Below are 15,417 nucleotides of genomic sequence, written 5' to 3' on the forward strand. Positions count from 1 at the left end.
TGCTGATCAGTTCATAAAGAACCACAGATCTGTGATCTCAATGCATTAACGAAATATTATTTAAATTCTTGTCCTTAAGTCTTTAAACCAACAACCAGAAAACCTACAAGGCAATGAATCAAGGGCAGAACTGGCCACTGGTGTATATTGAAGCAAATATAAAACCTGCCACGTTGGGTTTTACAATAAAAGCCGCATCTCATTGGACAAAACTATAATCTCTGACCAAGGCTTTGAAGAGTTTTCATACATTTGATTTTAAGTTCTATAAAATGTATTTTGAAAGTGAACAAAATAAATAAATCTTGAACAGCAGATTGCACTAAATACAAGTAACTGGGTAATGCTGAAAACTTAACATATATCAGATAAATGCAACAAATCTATCAGATTTGAACCCCCAGCTGAGGAAGGCAATCTGCAGCAGCTCGGGATTTCAAGCATTATGTGCATGTGTGTGTATATGTATATATAATAATTTGAGTACCTATTGTATTTTATATTGTGATAAAAAAAACTTGGTTCCTTAATAAGTACTTTAAACAAATTCATACAATTTTACTCCCCCCCCCCCCCCCCCCCCCCGTTTTAAATAATTAAAAGGCTCTGATTAAGACAATTTTTCAATGTATTAATTGAGAGCTTAGTTGGAACATAAACCAGCAGGGTAGGGGGGTCATCTAGGACCAGGGTTGAGAAACACAGCAATAAGTCATATGAACTCAATGATAACGTTTTCTGAATTAAAGTAAATATATTTTAATCAAACCAATTCAATACATTCTGGTTACAATATCCATTTCATTTTACCTGCCAGTATCAATGATGAATTATTAAAGAAACAAGTTGTTTAGCGTCTTTGCTGTTGGCTGACGCTTCAAAAACCACTCTCTGATTGCCGATTTAGTTATTATATTATTATACTTTCCATAACCATTCCCCATACTCTATTATAAAGTAATATTAAGTTTTCCAATAAGAAGCTGTACTCAAGGCTCCCACACGGTGGTGCTGCTGGCTTCCTCTGGTGTGTGCAGGAGCATAGGCTGGGGCGGCACAGGATAGGGGTGGGGCAGGACATGGCACCCCACTCCAACACAGAGGACTGCGGGCTTTTCTGCTCTTCGACTTGGCTCCTCCAACACAACAAATCTCTAAATGCAACCTGAGTCTGACATATAATCTGTCATGGCAAATCCATGCTATCCATGATGTTAAAATCTCCATCCAATTTCTCGGTCATATTTAGAATCTCTGTTGGAGTCTAGAGTCCAGATCAAACATCTGTCCCCCTGAGCTAAGTAATACCATCTGTCTCCACACTGTGGGGAAGGCCATACATGTGTCAGCATACAAAGCATAACATAATAATTGAAAAAGAAACCAGAGAAAATACAGGCTTAAAATCCCAGTTATGCAATTCCACAAGCAGTCACTTGGAGAGTAACCAAACAACACAGAGAGGCACAGTGAGTTAATAACTTTCACAGAAGGACATCTATTTTAAACAAAAACAACAAGTTGAACAAGTAAGAGAAGTCACACACAAATATACAGAAGTACACAGTCTGAGATCTAGATCCTTTGGGGAAAAATTTACAAAAGCAAAGAAGTTTCACTGCTGGAAATACAATAATGTGGTCTTGTTTCTCGTTTACGGTCTGCTGGAAAGACTGTGACATCATCTCAAGAACCTTAGAGAGAGAGTCAGAGGTTCGTCATAATGTCTCGTCTGTCACAAGTTAAGCTGGTGCCAAGAATTCTGCTGTAATGGCGTTTGAGTTTCAGATGCACACAGAGGATGCAATTCCATGGTAACTGACAGTACATGCAGCTCAAAGGCATGACGTCTCAAGTCATAGACCCTTTAAGTGAGTCTTCAACTTCTGTAAAACTCTGCATGAAGCTCCATCACTTAGGGGGAGGACAAGCCTGGCGATCAGGGCAAGGACTGGATGAGCATGATCTTTTCGTTGATGCAGAAGCGGTGGAGCACGGTCTGCAAGTTCTCCGCACAGCGCGACACCTGTCTCTCCATGGCCAGACGGAAGTCCTCCTTCACACCCTTGGTGATGCCGCGGGTCACGGTGTGGTGCCTGTGTGTCGGGGGAGACAGAGAGAGAGAGAGAGGAGACAAAGAGAAGAGACACAGAGACCTGATGCTCTGTCGTGCTGTGTGCCCTTCTGCCCTTCCCTTCCCTTTCCTATGCATTGAACACGGGGTCCACCTTTCGTGCAATGGTGGACAAAACCGTCAGTCTTCTGGATCATGTTAGTGCATCATCCTAAATTGGATTGGTCAGATGGTGTGGAGATGCAAGTCAAGACAACGACTGGGTCTGCAACCACTGTGTCCTGTAAATGCTGAAGAGTACTGCCAGATCCGTAAGTGGATCTTCCCAGATGAAAAAAGGTCTAAAAATCAAAGCTTCCTGGACTTGGCCTGACCCTTGCTCTGTTGCAAAGGCTGCAAAACCCCTTCTAGACCTCGGATAATCAGCATGATCTGCCCGCAAAGGATCTCACTGCACCTCTTCAGCATTTAGGATGCCCTTGATGACTGCAGATAACCCACTCCTCGGTTGTACCCGCACACCCACACTATCTGGTACGCTAAGAGCAACACAAAAATTCTGTCCAGCTCTGTGTGTGAGTGATTATTGTTGAAATGGTTTTAAATGGTCAGGGTTTTACAATCTTATTTGATAACTTGTCCCTTTACTCACCTGCCCCTTCTCTCCTTGGTGCTGTGAAATCAATAGAGAGCTGTAAGTGGGCTGTGCTGGGATGAAAATCCTAAAAGTAACACTTTGTTCTGATAAACCAATGAGACACCTAGTGTTTTTTTGTTGCTGCTGTTTTCCCTTCAGCACAGATCAGAATTAATTCTTGTACCGGCATACTTTTAACTCCGTTTCAAAATCTGCCATCTGACTAAAAATGCTAGTGCAAACACACAGTTTGTCATGCAAGAACACCTGGTTCATGGACAGAAAAGACAAAAGGGATGGCGTAATGGGTACAGTGGAGGTTTGGGAGCCAGCAGATTCAAGCTCCAGGTGAAAACGACACGGATAGACTCTGCATCAGTGGGTGGTGGTGGAATCCAGTGGTTTGGAAGTCCCCCCCCCCTTTTGTTGTTTGCCATACAGTGATCTTAAATGATTCATGTCCACAGACTGGCACAATATGAGGCACTTTTGGAGGAGGGGGGAGGGATGCGACGACAGATAATACAAAAAAATTAAAGATATGAATGAATCTAAAAACATTCAAGTAAGCACTTTTTTTTTGTAAACGTAGGAGAAAAAAAAAAAAAAAAAAAACAGCACGTGATGAGCAGGCTGGGGAGGGTACCTGTCGGCAGTCGGTACGCCAGGCGGCAGGATGGGTATAAACTCCTGGGGTAGGAGCCCCATGGAAGGGCTAGGGTTCCTAGAGACAGTAAACAGCAACATTCAACACCCACACTTGAGTCACTCGGCCAGCCAGGGAGTAGAGTCACAGCTCGTATGTGCAGGGCATGACACGACCACTCTGCACACATGGCTGTGTTACAGCAGCTGCGGTGAACCTGAATGATACGCACATGGAAGGTGGTTCCTCCTTACATTAATGTGTTTTTTCTTCTTGGTTTTCTATGCAGGATTTAGCGCAACATATAAAAAATAATGCTAATGTACACCTATGCCAAGTGTATGCCTTTCAGTCCTGTACCAGCTGTTTTGGTTTTGAAAGAATCTTAGATATTTGATATTCAATTTTTAATTTTATTTATCTACAAAATTGTAGTGATTTGATTTTAGTTTTTGCAGTTCTTCAAGTTTAAGAAACCCTTACTCTGCCATAATGACATGAAATCCCACATTTCTGTCAAAGACAACAAGAGAAGAAGGAACAAAGAGGATTGTTATTTTTTATGCGTAGTCGTCAGTATGGGCTCCCACCTGGCTCAGGTGGTAAAGTGTGTTTAGAGGGCCGGACGAAGGTTAAAGCCAGGTCTTTGCAGGGGTCAGTACAGGCAGGGCTCTTTACTGCTGATGCAAAACAGTCGGAGCACCACAAGCACTGGTTGTGGAACAGTCGGACAAAAGATCCTTAGCCCACGACACTGGCCGGTTACCCAAGAGTCCGGGCAGTTTCAATAGCGCTAGTTTCTTATCACCAAATGACCCTCAGCAGTTTCTCATTCCGAAATAAATCAAGGAAAACCTTTTGGCCTGCAAGCAAATCTCAAAGAATCCAAGTGTGTGGCTCTCCTGTGTCTGACTGGCAAACCCTGGTACATCAGGGTTGCTATTGATTAACAAGTCTGAAACACACTGTTCTGTTATTGCAGCATTCCTTCCAAAACTTTTTTTTAAAGGACTGCTTGAATTTGCAGCCAGATGTATTTTAATTGTACAGCAGAAGCGGGGTGCCTTGTGTGCCAACCAGGGCTGAGCTGGGCTTAGATGCAAAGTAGAAGACCCTTATTTGTTTATTAAAGATCATAACCCGTGTTAAAAACATGCACTGAGAAAGTAATACATGTCTTAGTTTCTTTCAAAATTGGATTGCCCTTTATGGGATTTATACAGTTGAGATATTTACTTCTGTCTGGAACTGTACTGCACAAATCCAAACCACTTCCTGTTTGGCTTTATTGCACGTTTCTGTTTGCTCTAGTTTCTTTGCCCTGGCGGTCTCACCATTTCCTCTATACACATTTCCAATGTGTTGGCTGTGCACTGTGGGGGGGTGAAAGCCTTCCCAGCCTGAATGCCAAGCCTACAGAACACCCTCACGGTACATGTCACTAATGCATTTTAACTTGGCTATTAATCCATCACACACAATTTTGTTGGAATGGTTTGCTGTGTCTCGATCGCTTAATTTTATCAATAGGTTTCTTTCATCCAGTGCCCTGAGGAGACAATCACAGGAAGCACGTTATAAAGGAAAGGATCGGCAGAACCATTAATCAACTGATCTTGGACTGAAAATCCTGACATGTCCACCAGCCCAGCAGCACGATTCTGCAGCTATTAAGCCAGGGGGCAGCCTGTCAGACGTGTGTGGTTACCACTGTGTGCGCTTTTAACGTTTCCCCAAATCTTAAACCGTAGAACTTACTTGATGAGCATTCCTTGATTGGGCAGCAGCTCCAGTTGCACCTTCCCCCCCTCAGTAGTACGCAGGTAAGCAAACTCCTCCAGCATATCAATATCTGGGCAAGTGTGTTAAAGGCGAGCAGGACGAAAACAGGCAGAAAAAACACTGTGGTATATGGTAGAAAATGTGGTGAGTGGTTACAGGATTTGGTTAGGTGTATAATATTGCAATTGCAGCAGTGGGGTACTAGCTACAATACCACTGCCCACAACATTAGATAACCTGCTTCCTATCTATACGGTCTCATGCTTCAGGTGCATCAGCTTACACAAAGTGGAAGAAAATACTGAAGAGAAAAAATTCAATAAAATCAGCCTAAAGATCCTGATGAAGAAGCATCTCTGAACATCCTGGCAGCCTCAATTCTCAAATTAAATCTGACTTGACAAGATTAACCCACAGAAGCATCCCAGATGACTCAAATCATTAAGTCTGGCACACTGCAATCTGTTTAAAGCCTTAAATACTCTATTAAGAGATCTCACTATCATATCATCAGTGCACTGAGCAATATTTGCCCTCTGTGAATAACTTAAAAACCTGATATGAAAGCTGAAAATGTTACTTTATGTTAAAGCTGGGAGAGGCAACTCCTCGAGCAAGGACAGTGATTGAACCAATTACAGCAATACAATGTCTCAGTAAAGGATACTGGTCACATAGTTGAAGAAATTCTCGTACTGGAAACTGCCCTGCTGGCAGATCTTTTCTATCGCTTTGAGGAAGAGGCATTCTCCCTGCGGCCAATCGTGTTGCAGCAGGACAACCACATGACCCAGAGCCAGGTCGTCCCTGTTCTCGGTGAAAGCGCGGAGCTGAGTGAGAGAAATTAAATTAACTAGCTTACAATAACATGCATCTAATGCCTGATAGAAATGGCATAAAGACAGCTAAAACATGTAAGAACCTTTCCTAAAAAGCATTCAATCAGAATTATATGGGCAGTTACTAAAGTGTGGCAGTTTTAGATTTGCTCGAGCAATTCAAGTGCCCAGTAAATGAGAAGAAAATGAATTTGTGGTTAATGTTGAAATCTAATATATAATTTTCAAAGCAAATCCTTTCTTTTGCATGAAAATAGTGTTGTTTCTCTCCTTCAGCAATATCCGTTGATCAGTTCCATTTTTGTTTCCTACAGAAATTATAATATGATGCTGTAGGAACTGCCCAGGGAAAGCTAAAATTACATAACACTGAGCGTCATTGTTCATGCCCAGCGGAACCTCTTTGTTGAAATGAAGAAAACAGCTTTATTACCTTGAAGCAAGCTAACATCAGCTGCATGCAGAAAGGCATGATGGCCTTGCTGGTACAGGGCAGAAGTCTCAGGTCAGAACCTAGAATTCAGAAGAGGATGACAAAGTAAGTTTTAATACCAAAACAAGAAAAAAAAAAAGAAATACAACGTGCTGCATCATTCACCGAAGTGTTGGCAATGAACAAACACAGAGAGAGACACCCAATGTCAGCAGCTCTGCTGGTATGCGTGTATGGGGCAGGGTTAACATGTGTGTCTGAATCCATCTTTCACAGTACAGCAGTGTCCCCCACAGAGTAATATGCAGCTTAATCTGACTTTTCTGGTGTTCCCGTGAATCATTTGGTGGTCGAGTGAATGTGAGCAGGGTTTGATACAGATTTCACTTTAAAAATGGACACGCAAGGAAGAATAAGATATGTGTGGTATTTTTGTTTGTATAAAATGGTATATTTGTGGTAATTTGACCAGGTTAAAGGTAGCATTGTAGGAGTATTATTACACACATTCAAGCAAACACTTTCTGTAATGATCAGTTCAAATTAAATACATTGCACTGCATACTATTTCAGATTAAATCTATAAGTTTATAGGGATCGCCTGAATACCAGATACTTTATACTGATGTTTTGCTGAAACTGCAGGTCCAATTATCAGACAGAAACAGTTGATACTCAAATTAATTTAAGATTTCACTGTGGAAGATCGTTTCTGCAGATTTAACTCGGTCCCCATCCACTTGGACAAAGTTCTGCCAAATACCTCAGATTAGTGTAACAAGGGTGTTTTCAAATAAGATGCCTGAAGGTGACCATGTGAAACAGCTCTCTGCCACTTAGGAGACAATCTGCATTAATAAGCAGTGTTGGATAGCAAAATTATAAAACGATATGAATAAAAATCTAATGGGTCTGTCAGATAAGAATACAGAAAATACCCAGCCCAGCCCAAGTTGACCCACCTTTACGAAATTTGGTCCTGACCCGGGGGACCTCCTCAGCGGTCCGGATCGCCTCCTGAACCTGGGGAACCAGGCTGTTCACCACTTCAAGCACCTTCTCACACGCCATCTGCAGCCCAGCACACACAAGGGGAATGGCCCATTAACATTTTAAAATACTGCACTAACCATATCATTCTTAGTAGACATCCCGTAACATCTGTGCAATGGGGACAGCAGTGCAGTATAGCACGATGGACAGTCAAACTGGGAATGGCTCTAGAGTACAGTACAAGGGATGGTTTAACAGTACGGCGGCTGGGACTCACCCTGTACTCCCCCAGGGCGTAGTGGCAGGAAGCCAGCTGGATCAGGGCCCGGTGCTGTTCCAGAGAGCTCTGGGGGGCCACCACCTGTGGCTGGGGCAGCTGGATGGAAGCCAGCTGGTGGAGACTACCAACGGCCTTCCTGTACTGGCCCTGAAACACAGTCCACAATCAGTGCAGCACACAGACACACACATAGGTACAAAAGCGGTTAAATTAGAAAACAAATTCAAGAAAATTGATCGATTAATGACTGGATCCCTGTACTTCAGTGACATCTTTAGACAAGATGAAACAGGTTCATATGATCCACCGACTTACCTGATAGATGATCATGTCAGTCAAGAATATTCGTAACCATAACCAGCTGTCCGTCTTCCAGGAGGAACAGATTCTGTTGAACTCTGAGAAGGTAAACAAGCATTGTGAGATGGGTCTATAAGGATCTATGAATCTTAAATTCTCCATTGTTTTTGGACTATATGCAGTGGAAAACAACATTGAAGTGCAAAGAACTGACCGTTCTCCAGCGTCTCCTGCGAGTGCAGCAGTTCCCAGCTTTCCCTGGCTGTCCTGAAGCTCTCCAGCATGTCAGCCCAGCAGGGCAGCTCCGTCTTGTTGACCAGGATGTGGCGGCCGCAGCCCTTCCCAGAGACCTCCTCGTCATCGGAGCTCTGTACCAAACAACACAGTCAGCAGCAGACAACAGCACACACTATTATAAGATATGCCTCCTTTGATGGAAGTAATATGAAAAACTGAGGAAATAAAGATGAAAACGAATAAAACAGATTATTATAGGCCCGGGTCAGTCTCAGGCCCTCTCTCACCATGGTCTTCTCTCGACCATCGGCCAGCTTGCGTTTCTTGTGGATGTGCTTGCTGCGGTCGAGGTCTGCATCGCTGTACACTGAGGACAAATCCTCCACCAGGATCCATGGCACAGTGCTGGGGGAGCCGTGTCCTGTCAACCCACAGAACAACACAAACCAAAAGTCACATTCATGATGAAATTCAGCTAAAACAAAACTAACACTATTCATTACTTGTCTCCTTTAAATCTGACCATGGCAGCGAACTGTAAAAACAGCCCTGCGTTACAGCAAGTCTAATCTGTCGTTAGCATGGAGTCTAACTACAGTAACTGAATATCATAACTAGAAACATAAGGATAGAACAAGCTGATAGAACTTATTTTCACATGTAAAATGACATTCCATAAATGGAAATTGCTTTTAATGTTAATTTTAACGCAAAACATAGAGTTGCATTCTAGACAGTCACATATACCCCTAAATATTTTTTTACAACACTGAATAATAGAGCAAATTAAAATAGTCTATAATAAAAATATGACGCATAAATATAGAACATTCCGTAATATGCAGTAGAACATAAATAATAGAAAGGTTAAACAATCAATAATTGATAAGAAAACAACTTTTACCGAGAGCTCACAAGCAGCATGTTGGAATAACTAGAAAGGTGATGTGGAGACATTGCTGTGATGACAGGTTTGATGTACATGATTTGAGGGAAGCTTAGAGGAATGGATGGCTTGCTTAATGGAAGCTGTATCGCGTCACTCAAACACACCCACTGGCGGATGATTATGCAGCCTAAATTGTATGACCTTATTGTGCACACTGTGTGAAATTTCCTCAACGCATACATTTAATTTAATACATGGAAAAGTGTCCCTAATTTGGGGAATAGTTGAACTTGCAATTCTTGGCATTTCTGCTTAAGTGAACACAAAAGTAGTGTGCCCATATTTTACGGCACTAAGAGTGGCTGAAATGCAGAGCCAGCTGGCAGCCCAGGGAACACTCACCCTGGAAGAGCGTGGGCTGGACGGCGCTGACGTACTGGTAGGCGCTGCGGAAGAACACCAGCATGACGGAGTAGACCACCTGGTTCCTGTAGCGCACGTGGGCATCGGCATCGAAGCTGCTCAGGTACCGACCCAGCTCCTTCATACGCTGCAGCATCTCCCCATAGCTCCTGAGGGGGGCGCCAGGAAATAGATTATAAACCATTCACTGAATACGACTGACTCAAATGAAGGGTGTGAAAACATCAAAGTAGAACTGTTTTTTACAGATATACATAAGATATTATTTAAATGATTAGCATTGATTTGATATACACCGATCAGCCATAACATTATGACCACCTGCCTAATATTGTGTAGGATCTGGGGAATTTGGAGGCCAAGTCAACACCTTGAACCCAAGATTCATCAGACCAGGCCACCTTCTTCCATTGCTCCGTGGTCCAGTTCTGATGCTCACGTGCCCATTGTAGGCACTTTCGGCAGTGGACAGGGGTCAGCATGGGGACCCTGACTGGTCTGTGGCTATGCAGCCCCATACACAACAAACTGTGACGCACTGTGTGTTCTGACACCTTTCTATCAGAACCAGCATTAACGTTTTCAGCAATTTGAGCTACAGTAGCTGTTGGATCGGACCACACGGGCCAGCCTTCGCTCCCCACGTGCATCAATGAGCCTTGGCCGCCCTTGACCCTGTTGCTGGTTCAGCGTTTTTCCTTCCTTGGACCACTTTTGATAGGTACTGACCACTGCAGACCGGGAACACCCCACAAGAGCTGCAGTTTTGGAGATGCTCTGACCCAGTCGTCTAGCCATCACAATTTGGCCCTTGTCCAAGTCGCTCAGATCCTTACGCTTGCCCATTTTTCCTGCTTCTAACACATCAACTTTGAGGACAAAATGTTCACTTGCTGCCTAATATATCCCACCCACTGACAGGTGCCATGATAACGAGATTATCAGTGTTGTTCACTTCACCTGTCAGTGGTCATAATGTTATGGCTGATCGGTGTACATTTGCACTGTCAACACACATTAAGAAATTACATTCATGTCCCAACTGGCACTATGCAAGTAATTAGTGTAGATAGTGTTACCTGACATGAGCCATGATTTTTTGCAGGCGGGGCTTGAGGAGACTTTGTGGTTGGCGTACCGGAGAGAATTAAAATCTACTTGCATAACGGCCCCAACCAAATGTGCCCCAGCGAGAGACAGACTGCCGTGAGACAGGGCTGTGCCCGTGGGAGGGTCTTACCTGCTGCCCTTATCCATCTGCCACTCGCACCGCACGCCCACCACCGACATGATCTCCAGCAGCCGCTCCCACGGCTCCACGACCTGGGAGGACTTCTCCGTCAGCCCCTCGATGATGTAGCGCTGGGAGCCCCGTGCAGTGGGGGACTTCAGACTGCCTGCCTCCTGAGACACTGTGTAAACAAACACACACACAGAGGAGAATGTGGTGAGAGTGGAAGCCCACATAGACAACTGTGAGTTTAGCAAATAAAGTAACGTAAGATCCATTTATGTGCAAATGACAAGACAATCAAAGCTGAAAGCCTGCTGTGTTGTGCTGACAGTGTGCCAGTGGGAACGGCACCTTGGAGCTGGCTCTCGGCCGTGGGGCCCCGGGTGACGTATCCGATGTAGAACTCAGCAGCTTTGTGCATGTACTTGTAGAGCAGGCTGGCAGGGAGGCGCATGTCAGGGTTGTTGATGATGAGAGGCAGCACGTCACACACTGTAGGAACAGGAAACGGATCACATCACCTGGCATAACACACTGAAAACACACACACAGTGCAGCGACTTTCTGTTAAAGACTAGAATATTTTAGATAAAGCTCCCATAGTTTCCTAAAAAAACACCAGAACTGAAAGTGTCTCAAAGACTAAACATTACATTATGAATCAGGAAATAAAGCATTGAAGAAACAGTCCTACAAAACTCAATACTACAACTCAAACACCATCTACAACCCAGCAAAAATCCTATTGACAGCCTTAAATGCCAATTTATGTACAGGCAAATGGACCAAAAGTGTATTTTTCCAGAAAACATTACTCAGCCTCATTACATATATTATATAATGCTGCCAGTGAATTCACCATTTTAAAACAAGAATCTAAAAAACGTCCAGAAGATGGTGACATTTCATAGCAATTGATGAAAATTAACGCACTACTGTCAGAGGCGATTCTAATAATTCCTGATGGTGATGGTATTTTCTCCCGTGAGAGCGGGAGGGGGGGTGGGGGGGGTGCGGCGGAGTTTTCTCCTGTGAGAGCGGGGGGTGTGGGGATGCCTACCCCCTTGCGACACCCCTGACTACTGTATTACCTGAACCTTACAATGTTCCAGTTTGCTTCAGCTAGTTTCAAAACACATTTTTACATAAATTGCCATTTGACACTTAAATTAATTGAAGTTGGTTGTACTATGATCTTTACTACTGCAATCACACCAGCGCTCATCTGATTTAATACAGCAGATCACTGAAATCTGGGCATATAAGTGTGGCTGTTCATCTCCAGATGGCTTTTCAATACAATGGACATTAATAGAGAAAATGGCAGGTTGTGCTTATGTTAGGCTTGCTAAACTTATAACACCATCTGCTATTAACTGCATAGAGGTGCACATATCAGCCCAGAAATATGGAGGGGGAAAAATCTCCTCATGTGCTAGATTATGTGTTACCAGGAATTGGAATGCTGGATAATATATTTTAAAAATGCCAAAATGTTGTCTAGTTTTACTAATGTTGATGACTAATGTTCCATATGTGCAGTTAATTCAAATAGTATGCAAAAGAAAAAAATAACCTTAAAATGGTTAAATTCATAGTATTTTTCAGGATTTGGTGTGGGACATCTTCACAAAACAGATTGAATTATTAATCGGCATAAGTGCTTCAATATTTTAGTCTTGCTAATCCATCTAGGTAGAAACTCACTGGAAATTTCACTAAGCATACACTGAATTTTGAGTTAACATTAATCTCAGATGATTGTGCAACTAAGAATAAATTATTACTGTCATGAAGTGAATGCGTTTTAATGTTTGAATCTCAATACCTTTTATTTTTAACATTGTATGTCACAATATTGATATATGTTTTGTTTTATAGATTAAAACAAAAATTGGTTTTACTAATATGACAAGACCTGGAACATTATTTGACCAAGTGCCAACTGCAGCCAACAGCCTGTATGGGGAGATATGCAGTATTCCTGTCTCTTCAGGCAATACTGCTTCCACATTAGGTTTCCCTAAAGGCAGGCTTTGGAAAAAAGTCCCAAGAAATCAGCACTCACCAAACAGTTTCCTGAAGCAATTGACTGGTGTCTCCTGGTCTTCAATACTTTCTGCCTCCAACAGTGTCTCACCCAGACTGACCTGCGGGAATCAAAAGGAAAATAAATGGAACCATTCTTAAATTATATAACATTAATTATACTATTATTATTAATTCTATGGATTTTAACATTTGTACATATTTTAAGAGATGTTTCACAAACAGATATAGATATTCACATATCCACACAAACTGTAAAGAAAGAAATTGTCATTTCAGGTCACCTTCCTGTCAAAAAAGCCTGTGTGTGTGCGCGTGTGTGCGCATGCGTACATGTATGCATACAAGTGTGTGTGTGTGTGTGTGTGTATGTCGGTGCCTGCGTGTCTGTGTGTAAGGGCTCTCAGCTCCGGTGTCTCACCCCATGCTGTACCACCGACTCAGGGAAGCGTCGCAGTAGCAGCAGGAGCATCTCGGCCTTCTCCAGCGTGTTGAAGCACTGCTCTGTGGCCTTCAGCAGCATCTCACACTGTACCCGGCCTGGCAGAGTCTCAAACAGGCCTGCGAGACACACAGCATAACACACATCACCTCCCAGCAGGCCACTCTCAAAACACCACCACGACATTCGGCTTTCTCTGGCCTATAACAGCAGTTCTGAAGATCCACATGTTGTTCAACATAACTGTCATAATTTGTCATTGACTTCTTGGCATACCATTTCCAAAGACAAATTAAAGAGGCACGTTTTGCTGAAACTTTCAGTGAGCATTCGAATAACCTCAGGGGCAGGAAGCTCAGAGGATCAGGCTGAGCATATAATAAGACAGGTGAAGTATAAAGTCATACATTTCCTTTTAGAGACTTGAAATGGCTTCAGTATTCCAGTGCTGTGAATGAAGCACAGTGACCCCTTCTCTATAGGAGTGTCATCAACACTGTCCATTTAGAAGAGGGCATCGTGATGAAGATACCAGCTGGGTGAGCGGTGTGACAGCATTAGTCTCTCACCTCTCAGGAACTGTGCGTGTTTGTCCTGGACGTCATTTCTCAGGGCAGCCGTGATCACACTGATCTCCCTCCACACCACAGGCTGGTCAGGGAAGTTTACGAACCTGGGGGACCAGAGACAGGCAACCTGGTTATACCCATCAGAGAACAGTGCCAGTCACTTTGAAATCTAACATCTGCCTTTTGATCAGCAATGAGACCCCATGCACACGGATACCTAACTGATAACACACTGCAGCATTTTTACCATGTTCAACAACTGTCAGATCCTTGAGCCTTTGTATGTAAACGGAATTAGGAGCAAAGTGTGGTCTTAATGAGATACAATAATTTAAAAGACAGATATTGAATTATACAATTACAAGCAAGCTAGCAAAGTTGTGACATTTCTTTTAGCCTTGTAGCCTGTGCAGGTTGCTAGTTTTCACTTTCCTGAATAAGAAAAGTGGCAACACAGGCGTTATATTTAAGCCCAACACAATAATTATTTTATTTCTAACATTTCTAGATCATGGGACAACGTTTTGTAGGCACACATGGCAAACGTGGGGTTAATTACTTACATGTCATACAGCAGTCTCCCTGCAGAGGCTGTCCTCTCCGCATTACGCTCAATAGTATACATTTCATACTGAAAGGAAGAACAAGGGGGAGAGATATAGCAGTTGTATGTGTAGAAAAACTATTAAAATCCTAAAGCATGACTGAAAATGAGAAATGACACAAGGGGTTGCCCACTCCAGGACTGGACGCCTGGCAGTCAATGCAGTGTAGTATTTTTTTATTGTTGTTGAATATGCCATTTGTGATGAGATGTCAATCTTAACTATTCAATGCATTGAATAAGAGCAAACCCATCATACCTGTATATTGAAATCTGAAGGGTAAAGCGTCCGGGCCGTGATGAGCCAGGCTTTTGCTGCCCATGGATCTTCACTAACTAGATCTCGGGCCCTTTGAACTAAAAACTCACAGTCTCCCTGCGCAGACATGTCTCTCGGAGGTTGTGTTTGTATTGTGTCAGTGGTTTATTTATCCATCGCAGAGTAAATTAAAAAAGACAACAAAGCATAGCAATCAGCACGAAATACGATCCACAATTAGAAAGTGCGACACTAAGAACTAAACAACACACGGCTGTTGTACGATGTCTTCTGTCGGTCTAAAATGAATTACAGAGACAAAACATATATTAAATGTGCATAATAATATTAAAATAAATATGCAGAAGATACTATTTTATTAGATATGCACGATCTGGATGTTCCTGCAGTGAAGGAGCCCTGTGGATACAAATCAAGGCATGGGCGCACATAATTGACGTCATCACAATCTTGTCGGAAGTCATACGACACACACAGGGCAAAAAAAAGGATACAGCAGTTTCCTTTCCTTTCATTCTATTATATAGTATATATAGTAATCATAATTTATTGTTGTTGTTATTATTAATAAGTATTATTACTGAAGTGTGTGTATATTGTAGAAAATAATTAAGTAACAGTACACAAAATAAAATAGTATTTTAATATTTTGATGGCATAAATATGATATAAAATAACAGGGAATTATGGCCCAGCATTTTTAAAT

General features: G+C 42.6%; 1 protein-coding gene across 4 annotated transcripts; it reads right to left on the bottom strand.

The window, feature by feature from the left end:
- Positions 1–729: 729 nt before the first annotated feature.
- Positions 730–15,147, bottom strand: ints10 (integrator complex subunit 10). Of its 4 annotated transcripts, XM_066720548.1 has the most exons (19): positions 14,691–15,147; positions 14,391–14,458; positions 13,828–13,931; positions 13,238–13,377; positions 12,836–12,917; positions 11,119–11,259; positions 10,774–10,945; positions 9,513–9,682; positions 8,509–8,642; positions 8,199–8,352; positions 8,000–8,082; positions 7,682–7,831; positions 7,374–7,482; positions 6,412–6,491; positions 5,807–5,969; positions 5,116–5,209; positions 3,358–3,435; positions 2,727–2,747; positions 730–2,096 (listed from the first exon to the last, which is right to left on the bottom strand). In XM_066720548.1, the coding sequence occupies exons 1-19, from the start codon at positions 14,817–14,819 to the stop codon at positions 1,940–1,942; spliced, it is 2,229 nt and encodes a 742-aa protein (XP_066576645.1). In that variant the 5' UTR covers positions 14,820–15,147; the 3' UTR covers positions 730–1,939. The 4 variants fall into 4 exon arrangements, with proteins under 4 accessions (XP_066576645.1, XP_066576647.1, XP_066576646.1 ...); XM_066720550.1 differs by lacking the exon at positions 3,358–3,435; XM_066720549.1 differs by lacking the exon at positions 2,727–2,747.
- Positions 15,148–15,417: the final 270 nt, after the last annotated feature.

The sequence above is a fragment of the Amia ocellicauda genome, chromosome 13 (assembly GCF_036373705.1).
Source record: "Amia ocellicauda isolate fAmiCal2 chromosome 13, fAmiCal2.hap1, whole genome shotgun sequence".
NCBI classification, from domain to species: domain Eukaryota; kingdom Metazoa; phylum Chordata; class Actinopteri; order Amiiformes; family Amiidae; genus Amia; species Amia ocellicauda.

Excerpts from the sequence above, each read along its gene's own strand:
- ints10 (XM_066720548.1), bottom strand. The coding sequence starts at position 14,819 with ATGTCTGCGCAGGGAGACTGTGAGTTTTTAGTTCAAAGGGCCCGAGAT. Across the intron at positions 3,436-5,115 it reads AATCAAGGAATGCTCATCAA|GAACCCTAGCCCTTCCATGG; the intron begins GTAAGTTCTACG and ends TACTGTCTCTAG. Across the intron at positions 2,748-3,357 it reads GGCGTACCGACTGCCGACAG|CACCAAGGAGAGAAGGGGCA; the intron begins GTACCCTCCCCA and ends TTGATTTCACAG.